This window comes from Chiloscyllium plagiosum, chromosome 6, assembly GCF_004010195.1.
Source record: "Chiloscyllium plagiosum isolate BGI_BamShark_2017 chromosome 6, ASM401019v2, whole genome shotgun sequence".
In the NCBI taxonomy this organism is placed as follows: domain Eukaryota; kingdom Metazoa; phylum Chordata; class Chondrichthyes; order Orectolobiformes; family Hemiscylliidae; genus Chiloscyllium; species Chiloscyllium plagiosum.
This window is the reverse complement of record NC_057715.1, coordinates 98,989,339-99,002,729: the sequence shown is the minus strand read 5'-3', so window position 1 is coordinate 99,002,729 and position 13,391 is coordinate 98,989,339. Positions and strand designations below refer to the sequence as shown.

Genomic DNA, 13,391 nt, shown 5'->3' with positions numbered 1-13,391 from the left:
GCTGCCTGGCCTGCTGTGCATTTCAGCACCATACTTTACAACTCTGCTCTTATAGCCACAGTATATATATCATGTAGGGTCAATTCAGTTTCTGGTCAATGGTCTTCCGCGGTATGTTCATAGAGGGGTATGCATTGATGGTAATGTCAAGGGTAATGGGTAGATTTTCTCTGGTCAGAGATGGTCATTGCCTGGAACCTGCGTAGCACAAGCATTACTTTCCACATTAGCCCAAGCCTGAATATTGTCTGGGTGTAGCTCCACTTGGACATACACTGCTGCTGTATCTGAGAAGTCACGAACAATGCTAAAATTTGTGCAATGAACAACGAATATCCCCAGTCTGATGGAAGGAAGATCATTGGTAAAGCAGCTGAAGGTGGTTCGGACTAGGCACAGCTCTGAGGAATGCCCACAGAGATGCCCTGGTATTGAAATGACTGACCTCCAACGACCACAATCTTATGCCATGTATGATGCCACCCAACGCAGTGTTTCCTTCCCGATTCTGATGGACTATATTTGAGGTATAAATACTGGTGAATTGGAGAATTCTGCACAAAAGAGCTCATTAATTTATTGAGACAACAATAAGGCAACTGATAATAAACAGAAAGGAATACCAAAATGCAGATTCATTAATGCAAATTTCTAGACTTTTGAGAAATGGATATCAAATTATAGCATATTATCTAAGTGTCAGCATTAAGCTATAATTAAGTTTAACATTTGTATCAAATAAAGTAATGCTCAAATATAATTCTCAATATGACTGTTCAATATGTAGACAAAGCATTAAGTTTGTACTCAAAGAAAGAAATGAAAATCCTCTCCAATCATCATTCTTAATTCTAATGTATTGTGTTATATTCTACTAATCCTTCAATAGTTTGATGTAGCCTAAATAACTCAACAGCTTGCTGACCTATTCAATCTCTGATTAGTTTTTACCTTAGTGTCTTCAGCAAATTTTTACAACAATTGTGAGTTAAATTTATATAGTTTCTTCAAGACACTTCACCTTGCCAGGAAGGAGGCTTTGGCTAAATTTGCAGTAGGTTTTAAGGAGCTTGTTAAATGCAGGGAGAAAAGTGGAGAGATGAAGTGAAGGAATCTCAACTCTTGGGCCTAGAGAGCTGAAGGCACAATCACTTATGCCATTATAAGACAGAAGTTACCTGATGAAGGAGCAGCCCTCTGAAAGCTAGTACTTTCAAATAAACCTGTTGGATTATTACCTGATGTTGTGTGATTTTTAACTTTATAAGTTAAAACTGAGTATGTGCAACCAGCCAAAACTGAGCTGAAGAAGACTATTTGGAAGGAAAAGAAGTGTATCAATGATGGGATTTGAAAACAAGGAAGTGAATTTTAAAACTGAACTGTTGGTGGACCAGGAGCTGTACAGGTCAGTGTGCAAAGGACTAATAATGAACAGGATGCAGACAATTGGACAATCTAAAATTTACGTAGGGTGGATGATTGAAGGCTGGTCAGGGAATCATTGTCATAATCACATGTGGAGGTAAAACTGGATATGGAAGAGGGCTCCGCATTAGCTCTGAGCAACCACATGATTTGATTCTATTTAAAGGAAGAAATAATGGGAGCTTGTCAAAAGAGGACTTTAATTTACATATAGACTAAAAAAATCAGATGGGTAAAGGTAGCTTAGGTGAGGAATATGTAGAATATTTTCAAGGTAGTTTCTTTTAACAGCACTTTTAGAGCCAATCAGCAAATCAGTTATTGTAATGGGATCGGATTAATTAATGACTTTTTAGTCATTATAAAGTTACCCTAGATAGCAGCAATCTTACTATAATTGAATGTTACCTTCAGCTTAATGGAGAGAAAATTGGTCTGAACTATTTTAAACTTAGCTAAGAGCAATTATGAGGGCATGAAACAAGAGATAAGAGCTAATGAAAGAGAACTGGCAAATTCCATGAAGGGACAGGTCAACAGAAATGTAATCGTGATATTTGAGGGGATATTTCAGAATACACAGAACAGATACATTCCAACATGATAGGAACATTACAGGGGAGAATCCAGAATTCATGGTTAACTAAAAATAATTTAAGATAGGATAAAACCTAAGAAGCATGTAATTGCACAAAGATTGGTGGCAGGTAAGAAGAATGGACAAATTATAAGAAACAGCAAAGAACTGAAAAGAAGAGGGAAAATTAGAGTACAAGAGAAAGCTTGCTAGAAATATTATAAAAGTAAAGAGTTAACCAAGAGTACATTGGTTCTATATAGAGTATAGCTGCAGGATTATCATTTAAAAACAATAAAAAACAATAAGATGACATGTATTTTGCATTTATCTTCACTATAGGGGATGCAAATAACATTTCAAAAATAACTGTAAATCAGGAAATGGAAGGCAGGGAGGAACTCAGGAAAACTACTATTATTAGGGAAGCGATACAGAGAAAATTATTGGAGCTGTGTGCTGATAAGTTCTTGGGTCATGATGGACTTTATTGTTATACATTAAATGAAGCTAGTGAGTTGATGCTTGCGAGTTGTTATTTTTAATTGTCCTCAATGACCCTGGAATTAAAAGTCTAATGATGGCCATGAATCCATTGTTAGGAAAACCCATCTGGCTCGCTAATGCCCTGTTATAGATGTCCTCATTACATGAATTGTAAAAATGCATCAGAAGCAGTTCAGCCATGGTTCAGTAGATATTTCCTGAAATGGGCAGGATGTCTTTTGGGAAAAGTTGGATAGGATAGATAGACATCTGCTGATGTTTGAAATCTGCTGGTGATTGATTTAAAATTACAACTTGATTGAAACATATAAGATCCTGAACGGCGTTGACAGGATGCATGTGGAAAGGATTTTTTTTTGTGAGAAATTTCAGAATTAGAGGTAATTATTTGGAAGTAACTTACATCAAAACATTAAAAATAAAATTTAGGAATCATGGTAGAGATGAAGAGAAATCTTTTCTTGCAGAGGTTGGTGACATATTGGAGCTCTTCCTTGAAAAACTGTACATTTGAATATAGTTAAGACAGACATTCTTGATGAGGGTCATGGATAAGGTGAATTTCCATAGCCTTTTGAGGATCTAAAATTTTAATTTAGGCAAGAAGTATATGTAGATTTTTATTAACCACAAAGTAGTTTTTTTCAATTTAAAAGAATATTATATAATGACTGAGAATACTGACTGAACTCTGTGAACCTGTACTGCTGATTTGCAGAATTAAGCTGAAATTCAAAGATAAGAGCAAAATAGAGTTTTCATAAAATGAATACTGACACATTAATTGACCATTTGAACTAACCTTGAACTGATACATGGCATGACAATTTACATAAATAAGATTTATTTTCCAAGGAATACCACTGGATTAGCCTTGTAACTAAGAACCCTTTCCTAGGAAATATCATGTCTCCTTATTATATGTGATTGGTCTTTCTTGTAATTAAGGCTGTACTATCTCTTAAAAAACATATAAATAATGTGCAATTTTCAAATGTAATTGCGCAACTTCACCATGGAACACAGACCCTTTAACCTCTATGTTGCTGGATAGAACTATGTCAAGGTACCTTCATTCAATAAGCTAATGACCCTTGCTTTTGAACAAACTGCATTTGTTGATTCTTTTGACCGATCTCAAACCAAGAGGCCCCTCTTGAGTGGTCTTAGATCTTCACTTTCCTCAGGGTAGGGGAATCTCAACTCAAGGGCATAGGTTTAAGGTGAGAGAGGAAAGATTTAAAAGGAACCTGAGGAACAACCTTTTCACACAGAAGCTGGTGCATGCATGGAACAAGCTGCCAAAGGAAGTGGTAGAGGCCGTTGCAATTGCAACTACAGATTACAAATTTTTAAAAAAGATTTGGAGACGTTCGTGGATAGGAAAGATTTAGAAGGAAATGGGCCAAATGCAGGCAAATGGGACTAGTTCTGTTTAGGAAATCTGGTCGGCATGGACGAGCTGGGCCAAAGGCCTGTTTCCATGTTGTATGCCTCTGACAGTCTATATCTAAAACTATAGGGTGCACCCAAAGATATAGAACAAAGCTCCAGAGCAACAAAGTTGGTGGGTGCTACTCATGAAAGAGTCAACATGGCAGAGCAATCCACTATTTGAAAAGAAAACTGACGCATTTACAGAGGAAACTGGTGATTCAACTGACTCAAGTTCAATAGAGGAGAAAGTGAGGTCTGCAGATGCTGGAGATCAGAGATGGAAATGTGTTGCTGGAAAAGCGCAGCAGGTCAGGCAGCATCTAGGGAACAGGAGAATCGACGTTTCGGGCATTAGCCCTTCTTCAGGAATAGATGCTGCCTGACCTGCTGCGCTTTTCCAGCAACACATTTCCATCTCAAGTTCAATAGAGTCAAGAGTGTGGTGCTGGAAAAGCACAGCAGATCAAGCAGCATTCGAGGAGCAGGAAAATCAACATTTCACGCAAAAGCCCTTCATCAGGAATGAGGCAGTTCTCACTTTGTCAAGTTCTATAGAACTACTTTATGCCAATAGACATCTCATTAATTTTAAGCTAGATACAGGGATGAGTGTCACTGTCTTGTCAGACCAAATACCATAGAGCTGGAGACATGAAGCTATATGGTGCAGGAGACACAACCACACATATTAATCATGGGCTTCACCACATGAAGGGTACCAGATAGTAAATATATGCACAATTCATATTCACAACCTCAATCTTCAGTATCAACTAGAAAACAGTGGTAAATGATTTTAGAAACAATTTAAGTCAATCTGAGACATTTATGCTCATATCTTTGAGAAGCCAGGAAATATTCTGCAGTTATCAATTCCAGCTTACAAATAACTATCAGGAAAGCTTTAGTCTTAAACAGGATCAAAGATTAGTTTATTACACAACCACCGTTAAAAGTTACTAATTAAAAGATTGTTAGCAAAAATATAGATACAAAGACTCAAAGTAAGCATGGATAAAAGTTACTTTTAAAGGTCAGAGTAAGATAAGTCTGTTACCATTGCAGATCTGGGTTGCTTGAAGATTTGTTCCCAAGTTGAAAGCTTGAAGTCAGAAGTCAGCAGCTACTATGGCTTCTGCAGCCAAACAGGTGGACTGAGCAGGTTATGAGAGGGAGTGAAGGCTTCACTTTAACATCACTGTCAGTCTTCACCCCTCTTAAACTGGTTAGACATAGCAGTTCTACAGCTGGTGTGCCCCATTCCATTTCCCTGTTGAGATTACTCACCCTCTAATGGTGACTCTCAGATTTCTTCTTGGGCTTCTAAAAAATTAGTGTCTCACAGCTTGTCTTAGCACAACCAAAGCAAAGTGGCTGCTATGTGAACCATTGTTCACAAAACAAATTACCCTGGAATTTCCTGTGACGTCCTTTCAACCTCTTGTTCTCTCAGCATAGTCTTTGAATTCTCATAGAAAGGAACTACAGAAGGGCACATCGTGTATCAGATTTGAAACATCTCCCTTTGTGATTGATGCTGAGGTAACACATTAGTCAGATTATTTTTCTGGCTCCTGTGAATCAACAAGATCAGTCCCGTGACATTACCTCCAACCATACTGAATGGTGGGACAGGCCCAAAGGGCCAACTGGCGTACTCCGGCATCTATTTTCTCTGTTTTCTATCTGGGAAGGGCACCTTTTTAAGTTTTTGTGCCCATTTAACGACACATTAGCCTTCTTTGTGAAGTCAGAGAGGGGTCAGTGAGCTCAGTTGGCTGGTTTGCAATGCATCAATACCAACTGTGCGCATTCAACTCCTGCACTAGCTGAGGTTACCAAGAAAGATTCTCCTTCTCAACCAATCCCCTCGCCTGAGATGTGCTGATCCTCAAGTTCAACCACTCTATCAGTCGTCTCTCTCTAAGGAGACAGCATCCTTACGGACTTAAAAAAAAAACACCTGCAATATTTTAGTTATACAGTTGTGACAATAGACTGAGTATAAAGTTGGACTCACACTGATCCCTGAGCTCTCACCTTGCATCATCTGAGCACCCACTTTTCCGAATGGCAAATAAGTTTCTATCCATGCTGTTGTTCTTTTTTCTGCAACAAATGCTTGATTGTTTTAACAAGTATCTTAGAAGATACCAATTTTTTCTCATGGATATGAGTGTCGTTGATTTAATGCCTAACTCTAGTTGCCCTTGAGAAGGTGATGGGGAACTGCCTTCTTGAATCACTATAGTCGGTAGACCCACAATGCTTTTAGAGAAGCAATCCCACAACTTTGACCCAGCAACAGCGAAGGAACAGCAAGATATTTCCAAGTCAAGATGGTGAATGACTTGGAGGGGATTTGCAGATGGTAGTGCTTCCATGCATCTACTGCTCTGTCCTTCCAGATGGAAGTGATCATAGGTTTGGAAGGGGCTGTCAAAGGATCTTGGACAAGTTTCTGCAATCATCTTACTGATCGCAAATACTGTTGCTAATGAGCATCAATGGTGGAGGGAATGGATGTGGTGCCAATCAAGCAGGTTGCTTTGTCCTAGATGGAGTCAAGCTTCTCGAGTGCTGTGGAGCTGTACCCATCCAAGCAAGTAGGGAATATTTCATCACATTCCTGACTTGTGCCTTGTAGATAGCGGACAGGCTTTGGAGAGTCTGGAGGTGAGTTACTCTCTGCAGTATTCCCAGTCTCTGATCTGAAATTGTGGCCACCATATTTATATGGCAAGTTCCTATTGAGTTTCTGTTCAATGGTAACTCCAGGATGTTAATAATGGGGATTCAGTGATGATAATGCCATTGAATGGAGTAGCAGAAAGTATAAGGGACTGTCAGAGAATACAGGAGGATATAGATAGACTGGCGAGCTGGGTGGAAAAGTGGCAGATGGATTTCAATCCAGACAAATGTGAGGTGATGCATTTAGGCAAGACTAATTCTAGAGCAAATTATACAATGAACGGAAGAGCCTTGGGAAAAGTTGATGGGCAGAGAGATCTGGGAGTGCAAGTCCATTGTAGCCTGAAGGTTGCTGCACAGGTGAATAGAGTGTTCAAGAAGGCATATAGTATGCTTGCCTTCATTGAACGGGGTATTGAGTATAAGAGCTGGCAAGTCATGTTAAAATTGTACAAGACAATGGTTCGGCCGCATTTGGAATACTCTGTACAGTTCTGTTCGCCACATTACCAAAAGGATGAGAGGGTGCAGAGAGAGTGCAGAGAAGGTTTACAAGGATGTTGCCTGGTATGGAAGGTGCAAGCTATGAAGAGAGGTTGAGTAGGTTAGGTTTATTTCATTAGAAAAAAGGAGATTGAGGGGGGAACCTGATTGAGGTTTACAAAATCATGAAGGGTATAGACAGGGTGGATAGAGACAAGCTTTTTCCCAGGGTGAAGGATTCAATAACAAGAGGTCACGCTTTCAAGGTGAGGTGGAAAGTTTAAAGGGGATACACGCGGCAAGTACTTCACACAGAGGGTGGTGGGCATCTGGAACGCGTTGCCAGCAGAGGTGGTAGAGGCAGGCACGGTAGATTCATTTAAGATGCGTCTGGACAGATGTATGAGTAGGTGGGGAGCAGAGGGATACAGATGCTTAGAAATTGACCGACAGGTTTAGACAGTACATTTGGATCGGCTCAGGCTTGGAGGGCTGAAGGACCTGTTCTTGGGCTGTAAATTTTCTTTGTTCTTTGAATGTCAAGGGGCAGTGGTTAGATTGTCTCTTATTGGACATGGACACTACTTGGCATTTGTGGAGCATGAATTTTACTTTCTATTTGTCAGCCCAAGCCTTGATACTCTGCAGATCTTGTTGCACCTGAACATGGATTGTTTCTGTATCTATGGAGTTTCAAATGGTGCTGAACATTGTGCAATCATTGGTGAACATCCCCACTTCTGAACTTATAATGGAGGGAAGGTCATTGATGAAGCAGCTGAAGGTGGCTGGGCCTAGGACATTACCGTTACGAACTTCTGCAGAGAGCTGAGATGTCCGACCTCCAACAACCACACCATTTTCTTATGTGCCAGGTATGACTCCAACCGGCAGAAGTTTCGCTCCGTGATTCAACATTGATTTCAGTTTCTCTAGGATTCCTTGATGCCACACATGATCAAATGCAGCCTTGAAGTCAAAGGCTGTCACCTTCACCTCACTTTTGGAACTCAACTGCTCTGTCTGCGTTTGAACGAAGGCTATATGTGGTCAGGAGTTGAGTGGCCCTGGTGGAACCCAAATTAGGCATCAGTGAGCAAGTTATTGCTGAGCAGGTGCTGCTTGATAGCAATGTTAATGACACTTTCCATTACTTTACTGATGATTGAGAGTACACTGACAAGGTGATAATTGGATGTGGTACCTAACAGTGGGCTGCTTTGTCCTGGCTGCTGTCTAGCTTCTTGAGTGCTGTTGGAGTTGCTTTTACTGGAAGTAAATGGGGGCAAATGTCCACTTTGTCAAGTAGATGCCAGCTGGCTAGAATAACTTGGCTCGGGATGTGGCACATTCTGTAGCACAAGTCTTCAGTACTATTGCCAGAATGTGGTCAGGGAACATTCTAGCTTTTCCAGAATCCAGTGCTTCCAACTTGATATCATGTGGAGTGAATTGAATTGGCTGAAGCCTGGCATTTCTGATGGCTGGAGATTATGATGAAACCATATCAAAAACAAAAAAAGTGCAACAAGTACTGTATCCCGTCCAACAAATTGGTTCTTTCTACGAGAAAAGGAAATCAAGCTTTTATACATGGTTTACTATTAACCTGTGGCTTACTCAATATTATGGAATGTTCGAGATAACCCATACAATTTAAACAAAATTTAACTTGAACAAAGTTAGCCTTGAACCAGGGGATGTCAGAGTTTGTGCATGACTTGATGTTAGATTAGTTATTCATTTGATAGTTGGTATCCTCCTTGAAGCAATGTGTGATATTGCCAATGCAGCTTACAATGTGTGATGATCCCATGAATTACTGGAAATGAAGCAAAATGAAGTTACAGTCTGTACCACCTTCTACTCTTAAAATACCATTCCTGTTTGGGAACTCAACTATTCTTCCTGAAGGAAACGTAATTGGCAAGGTATCAGTTCAGACTAAACCTTAAAACTGTACTGACAGTTTGTCGAAGGAAGTTGCTCTCTAAATCTCATCATATAATGTCCAGGGATGTGCAGGCTAGGTGGGTTAACCATGGGAAATACAGGGTTACAGGGATAGGGTAGGAGGTTCATCCGGGTGGAATGCTCTTCTGAGGGTCAGTGTGGACTGGATGGATCGAATGGCCTGCTTCCACACTAGAGGGGTTTTATGATGCAATGATTCCATCCCACCTCTCCCTTCTCTTTTAAGACACACTTTAAAATTGACCACTTTTGTCAAGTTTTTGGTCATGTATATTTCCACACCTCAGCATGCTTTTTTTTTAAAAAATCCATTACACAGAAGAACCTCGATTAACTAACATTCGATTAACCAAATTTTGGATTATCCGAACAAGGTCGCAAGGTCCCGATGCTTAGCTCACTGTGTTATCCGGCATTCCATTAACCAAATGAAGTACTCCCCACCTGTGTCCTTCGGACACCGAGGTTCCTCTGTACTGCTCTGATGTTCTGTGGGATCTTCATTCCGTTATGACCATTATACATTAAAAATTGTGTCACAGAGTCATAAAGAGTCATTGTTCAGTCATAGTGTCATTATTGTTTTGCTATCATCTGTCTTTAGCCTTTAAGTCAGTCAGTAAGGGTAATACATCACATTTCTACTCTAAGTTGAGATAGTTTATTAGAAGCATGATAACTGTTCCTGCAAAATAATATAAATTCAACAAAGCTTTCTGCTGCTGTGACTATCCGGTGACCGGGGCTCGACTGCTTATGTAGAAATTGGGTGCAGTGATTGCAATGAGGTCAACCAACTGGACCTTATCGAATATGAGTTTCCCTGATTGAGGCTGTTAATCTGGTCCTATCATGGAGCCCTGGCTGACAGATAAAGAGGAGTGTCAGAGATTCCGTTCACTCTGGGTGCTGACTCTGACAAGGCTGTGCCAGAGTCAAGGACTTTCCACATGTAAATAAAGAGTGACTTGGTGATGGGATATCGGTCTCTGTGGAGTTATTTCATTGGGCGAATCAGAGTTAGCTGTGAACATGAGCACTGGTCTGCCAATATTCAACACCTGCAGTCAAACATGAAAATGAACAGCTCGGATGAGGACACCTGTAACCCAGTGAGGAGAAAGTGAGGTCTGCAGATGCTGGAGATCAGAGCTGAAAATGTGTTGCTGGAAAAGCGCAGCAGGTCAGGCAGCATCCAGGGAACAGGAGAATCGATGTTTCGGGCATAAGCCCTTCTTCAGGAATGAGGAAAGTTTGTCCAGCAGGCTAAGATAAAAGGTAGGGAGGAGGGACTTGGGGGAGGGGCGTCGGAAATGTGATAGGTGGAAAGAGGTCAAGGTGAGGGTGATAGGTCAGACGGGAGTGGGGGCGGAGAGGTCGGGAAGAAGATTGCAGGTTAGGAAGGCGGTGCTGAATTCGATGGATTTGACTGAGACAAGGTGGGGGGAGGGGAAATGAGGAAACTGGTGAAACCCGAGTCGGTCTGTCTCCCCAATATAGAGGAGGCCACATCGGGTGCAGAGGATGCAATAGATGATGTGTGTGGAGGTGCAGGTGAATCTGTGGCGGATATGGAAGTTTCCTTTGGGGCCTTGGAGGGAGGTGAGGGGGGAGGTGTGGGCGCAAGTCTTGTACCTCCTGCAGTTGCAGGGGAAGGTGCCGGGAGTGGAGGTTGGGTTGGTGGGGGGTGTGGATCTGACGAGGGAGTCACGGAGGGAGTGGTCTTTACGGAATGCTGATAGGGGAGGGGAGGGAAATATATCCTTGGTGGTGTAACCCAGTGAGTCCTACCCTATGCTTTTAGGAGAAAATTATAAGGGGAGTGGCAAAACCAAGAAGAAGTGAAAGAAACATTCTAGCGAATTGATAGAAAACAGGAAAAAAAGTCACTTGACAGTAAAGGCAAATTCACACTATGCACTCTAAAAAGTCTACTGATGTTTGTGATCAATTTTCTTTTTGCCCGTGTTATTTAGCCTGCTACTTCAGAGCAGACATCATGAGCTGCTTTAACTTCTCAACATCACATTTCGTCATAATAAAAGCTTGATTTTCTTTTTGCAGTGCGTTAAGTGTATCCACAATCATCATCCCTCTGGTTACTGAACCTTGTAACTCCACGCTCACTCCATATCGTATGTATTCAGTAACAACACTCTCATCAATAGCAGCTGCCACTGCAAAAGAATCACAGGACACAAAGCCAGGTCCGAAATACATCTCTCTATCACCTTGCTTGTCTTTGGCAAATTTTTCACTGTGCGTTGTTATCTTCTTCATGAAGCAAGCTTTCTCAGTGCCTTGGTTTACCCACTCCTTAAAAAACTCCTGTAATGGACACAATGAAAAGCAATCAAATTTATGTGTCATCCAGCGTAACTACCTGAAATACCAAACAAGTCTATCAAAGGTTAAAAATCTTTGCAAGACATGGAACCTCTCATTATAACAGTGAGTATCTTAATATGTTGAAAACATTTCTTGTGGGTACAGGATGAATTCGAAATCTACAGGTTTTACATTTACAGCCCCAACAGAAAGAGTGAAACCACTGTATTGGTGAGGAAATGAACACCTATATTTATACTGGTAATCGTTGGATTATTTTTCCCATTAACAATCTCATATTAAATTACTATCAGTCATGAATATCTGGTCCTCCATATTTTCGATTGGATTACTCAGGAGGCAATGTGCTAGTGAATATTAACACTGGACTGGTAATCCAGTGAGACAGGAAATGTTCTGGGGACCCGGGTGTGAATCCCACTCGGGCTGATGGTGGAATGTGAATTCAATAAAAATCTGAAATTAAGAGCCAGGTGATGATAAATCCATTATCAATCGTTGGAAAAAAACCCATCTAATGCACTAATGTCCTTGAGGGAAGGAAATTGCTGGTCTACATGTGACTCCAGGCCGACTGCAACGTGGTTGACTTTTAATTGCCTTCTGGGCGATTAGGGATGCGCAATAAATGTAGACCTAGCCAGCGATGTCCTCATCCCATGAATAAATGCTTTAAAAATTAGCTACAATACATACTTGAAGGGGATAAAATTGCAAGGCAGGTGAAGAAAGGAATGATGTAATTGGATAGGTCCACAAAAGAGCAGTTAAAGGTACAATGGGCTAAATTACATCTATCTTTGGCATATTAGTCTGTAATTCTAAGAAATAAAGGACAATGGTATAATTCAGAATTGGAAAATAAGCAGAGAGAGTAGACTCTTGTAGGCCACATTGATACCAAAATGGCCAATTTTGTAGGTGGGGGCAAACCCAGGCAACTAACAAATTGGATAAAGACTTGTAGCAAAATAATGATGTTTAGTTTCAATATGAAGAAGTACATAGCTCTACCCATAATGACAAGTATCGGTGGCCTTTCAATAGTACCTCTACCATAAAAGCATCCAAAGACTCTGCTTCCACACCCTTTTGAAGAAGAGAGTTCCAAACACTCACAAACCTCAAAGAGCAAAGTTTTCTCATCAGCTCTGCCTTCAACGGACGACCCTTCAATTTGAAACAATGACCCCAGTTCCAGATTCTTCCACAATCAGAAATATCCACATTCTGCATCCATCTTGTCAAGTCCCCTCAGGATCTTAAATGATTCAATCACTCATGTCACCTCTTAGGCTTCTAAACCCCACAAATATAAGCATAACAAATCTAATCTTTATTCATAAGACAACCCATCCATTCCAGGTATTAGTCTAATAAGCCTCTGAACTACTTTCAATGCGTTTCCATCCTTCCTTAAATAAAAAAGATACTTAAATACTGTACACAGTATTCAACGTTTGTGAGAAGATTTGTAGCTCGGGTGCTCGTTGTTGTGGTTCTGTTCGCCGAGCTGGGAATTTGTGTTGCAGACGTTTCGGCCCCTGTCTAGGTAACATCCTCAGTGCTTGGGAGCCTCCTGTGAAGCGCTTCTGTGATGTTTCCTCCAGCATTTATAGTGGTTTGAATCTGCCGCTTCCGGGTTCTCAGTTCCAGCTGTCTGCTGCAGTGGTCGGTATATTGGGTCCAGGTCGATGTGTTTGTTGATAGAATCTGTGGATGAGTGCCATGCCTCTAGGAATTCCCTGGCTGTTCTCTGTTTGGCTTGTCCTATAATAGTAGTGTTGTCCCAGTCAAACCCATGTTGCTTGTCATCTGCGTGTGTGGCTACTAAGATAGCTGGTCGTGTCGTTTCGTGGCCACTTCAACGGACAGCTGGAACTGACAACTGGAAGCGGCAGATTCAAACCACGACAAATGCTGGAGGAAAGATCACAGAAGC

The 13,391-nt window shown here is 41.0% G+C and overlaps 1 protein-coding gene across 1 annotated transcript in view; it reads right to left on the bottom strand.

Annotated features, from left to right (window-relative positions):
- Window positions 1–10,796: 10,796 nt before the first annotated feature.
- The window catches only part of LOC122551074 (pyrimidine-specific ribonucleoside hydrolase RihA-like), a 26,084-nt gene continuing 23,489 nt past the window's right edge, over window positions 10,797–13,391 (bottom strand). The window contains exon 6 of the mRNA XM_043692716.1: window positions 10,797–11,428. Coding sequence (XP_043548651.1) covers window positions 11,081–11,428 — 348 coding nt within the window. The 3' untranslated portion in view covers window positions 10,797–11,080. The remainder of the gene's footprint in view (window positions 11,429–13,391) is intronic.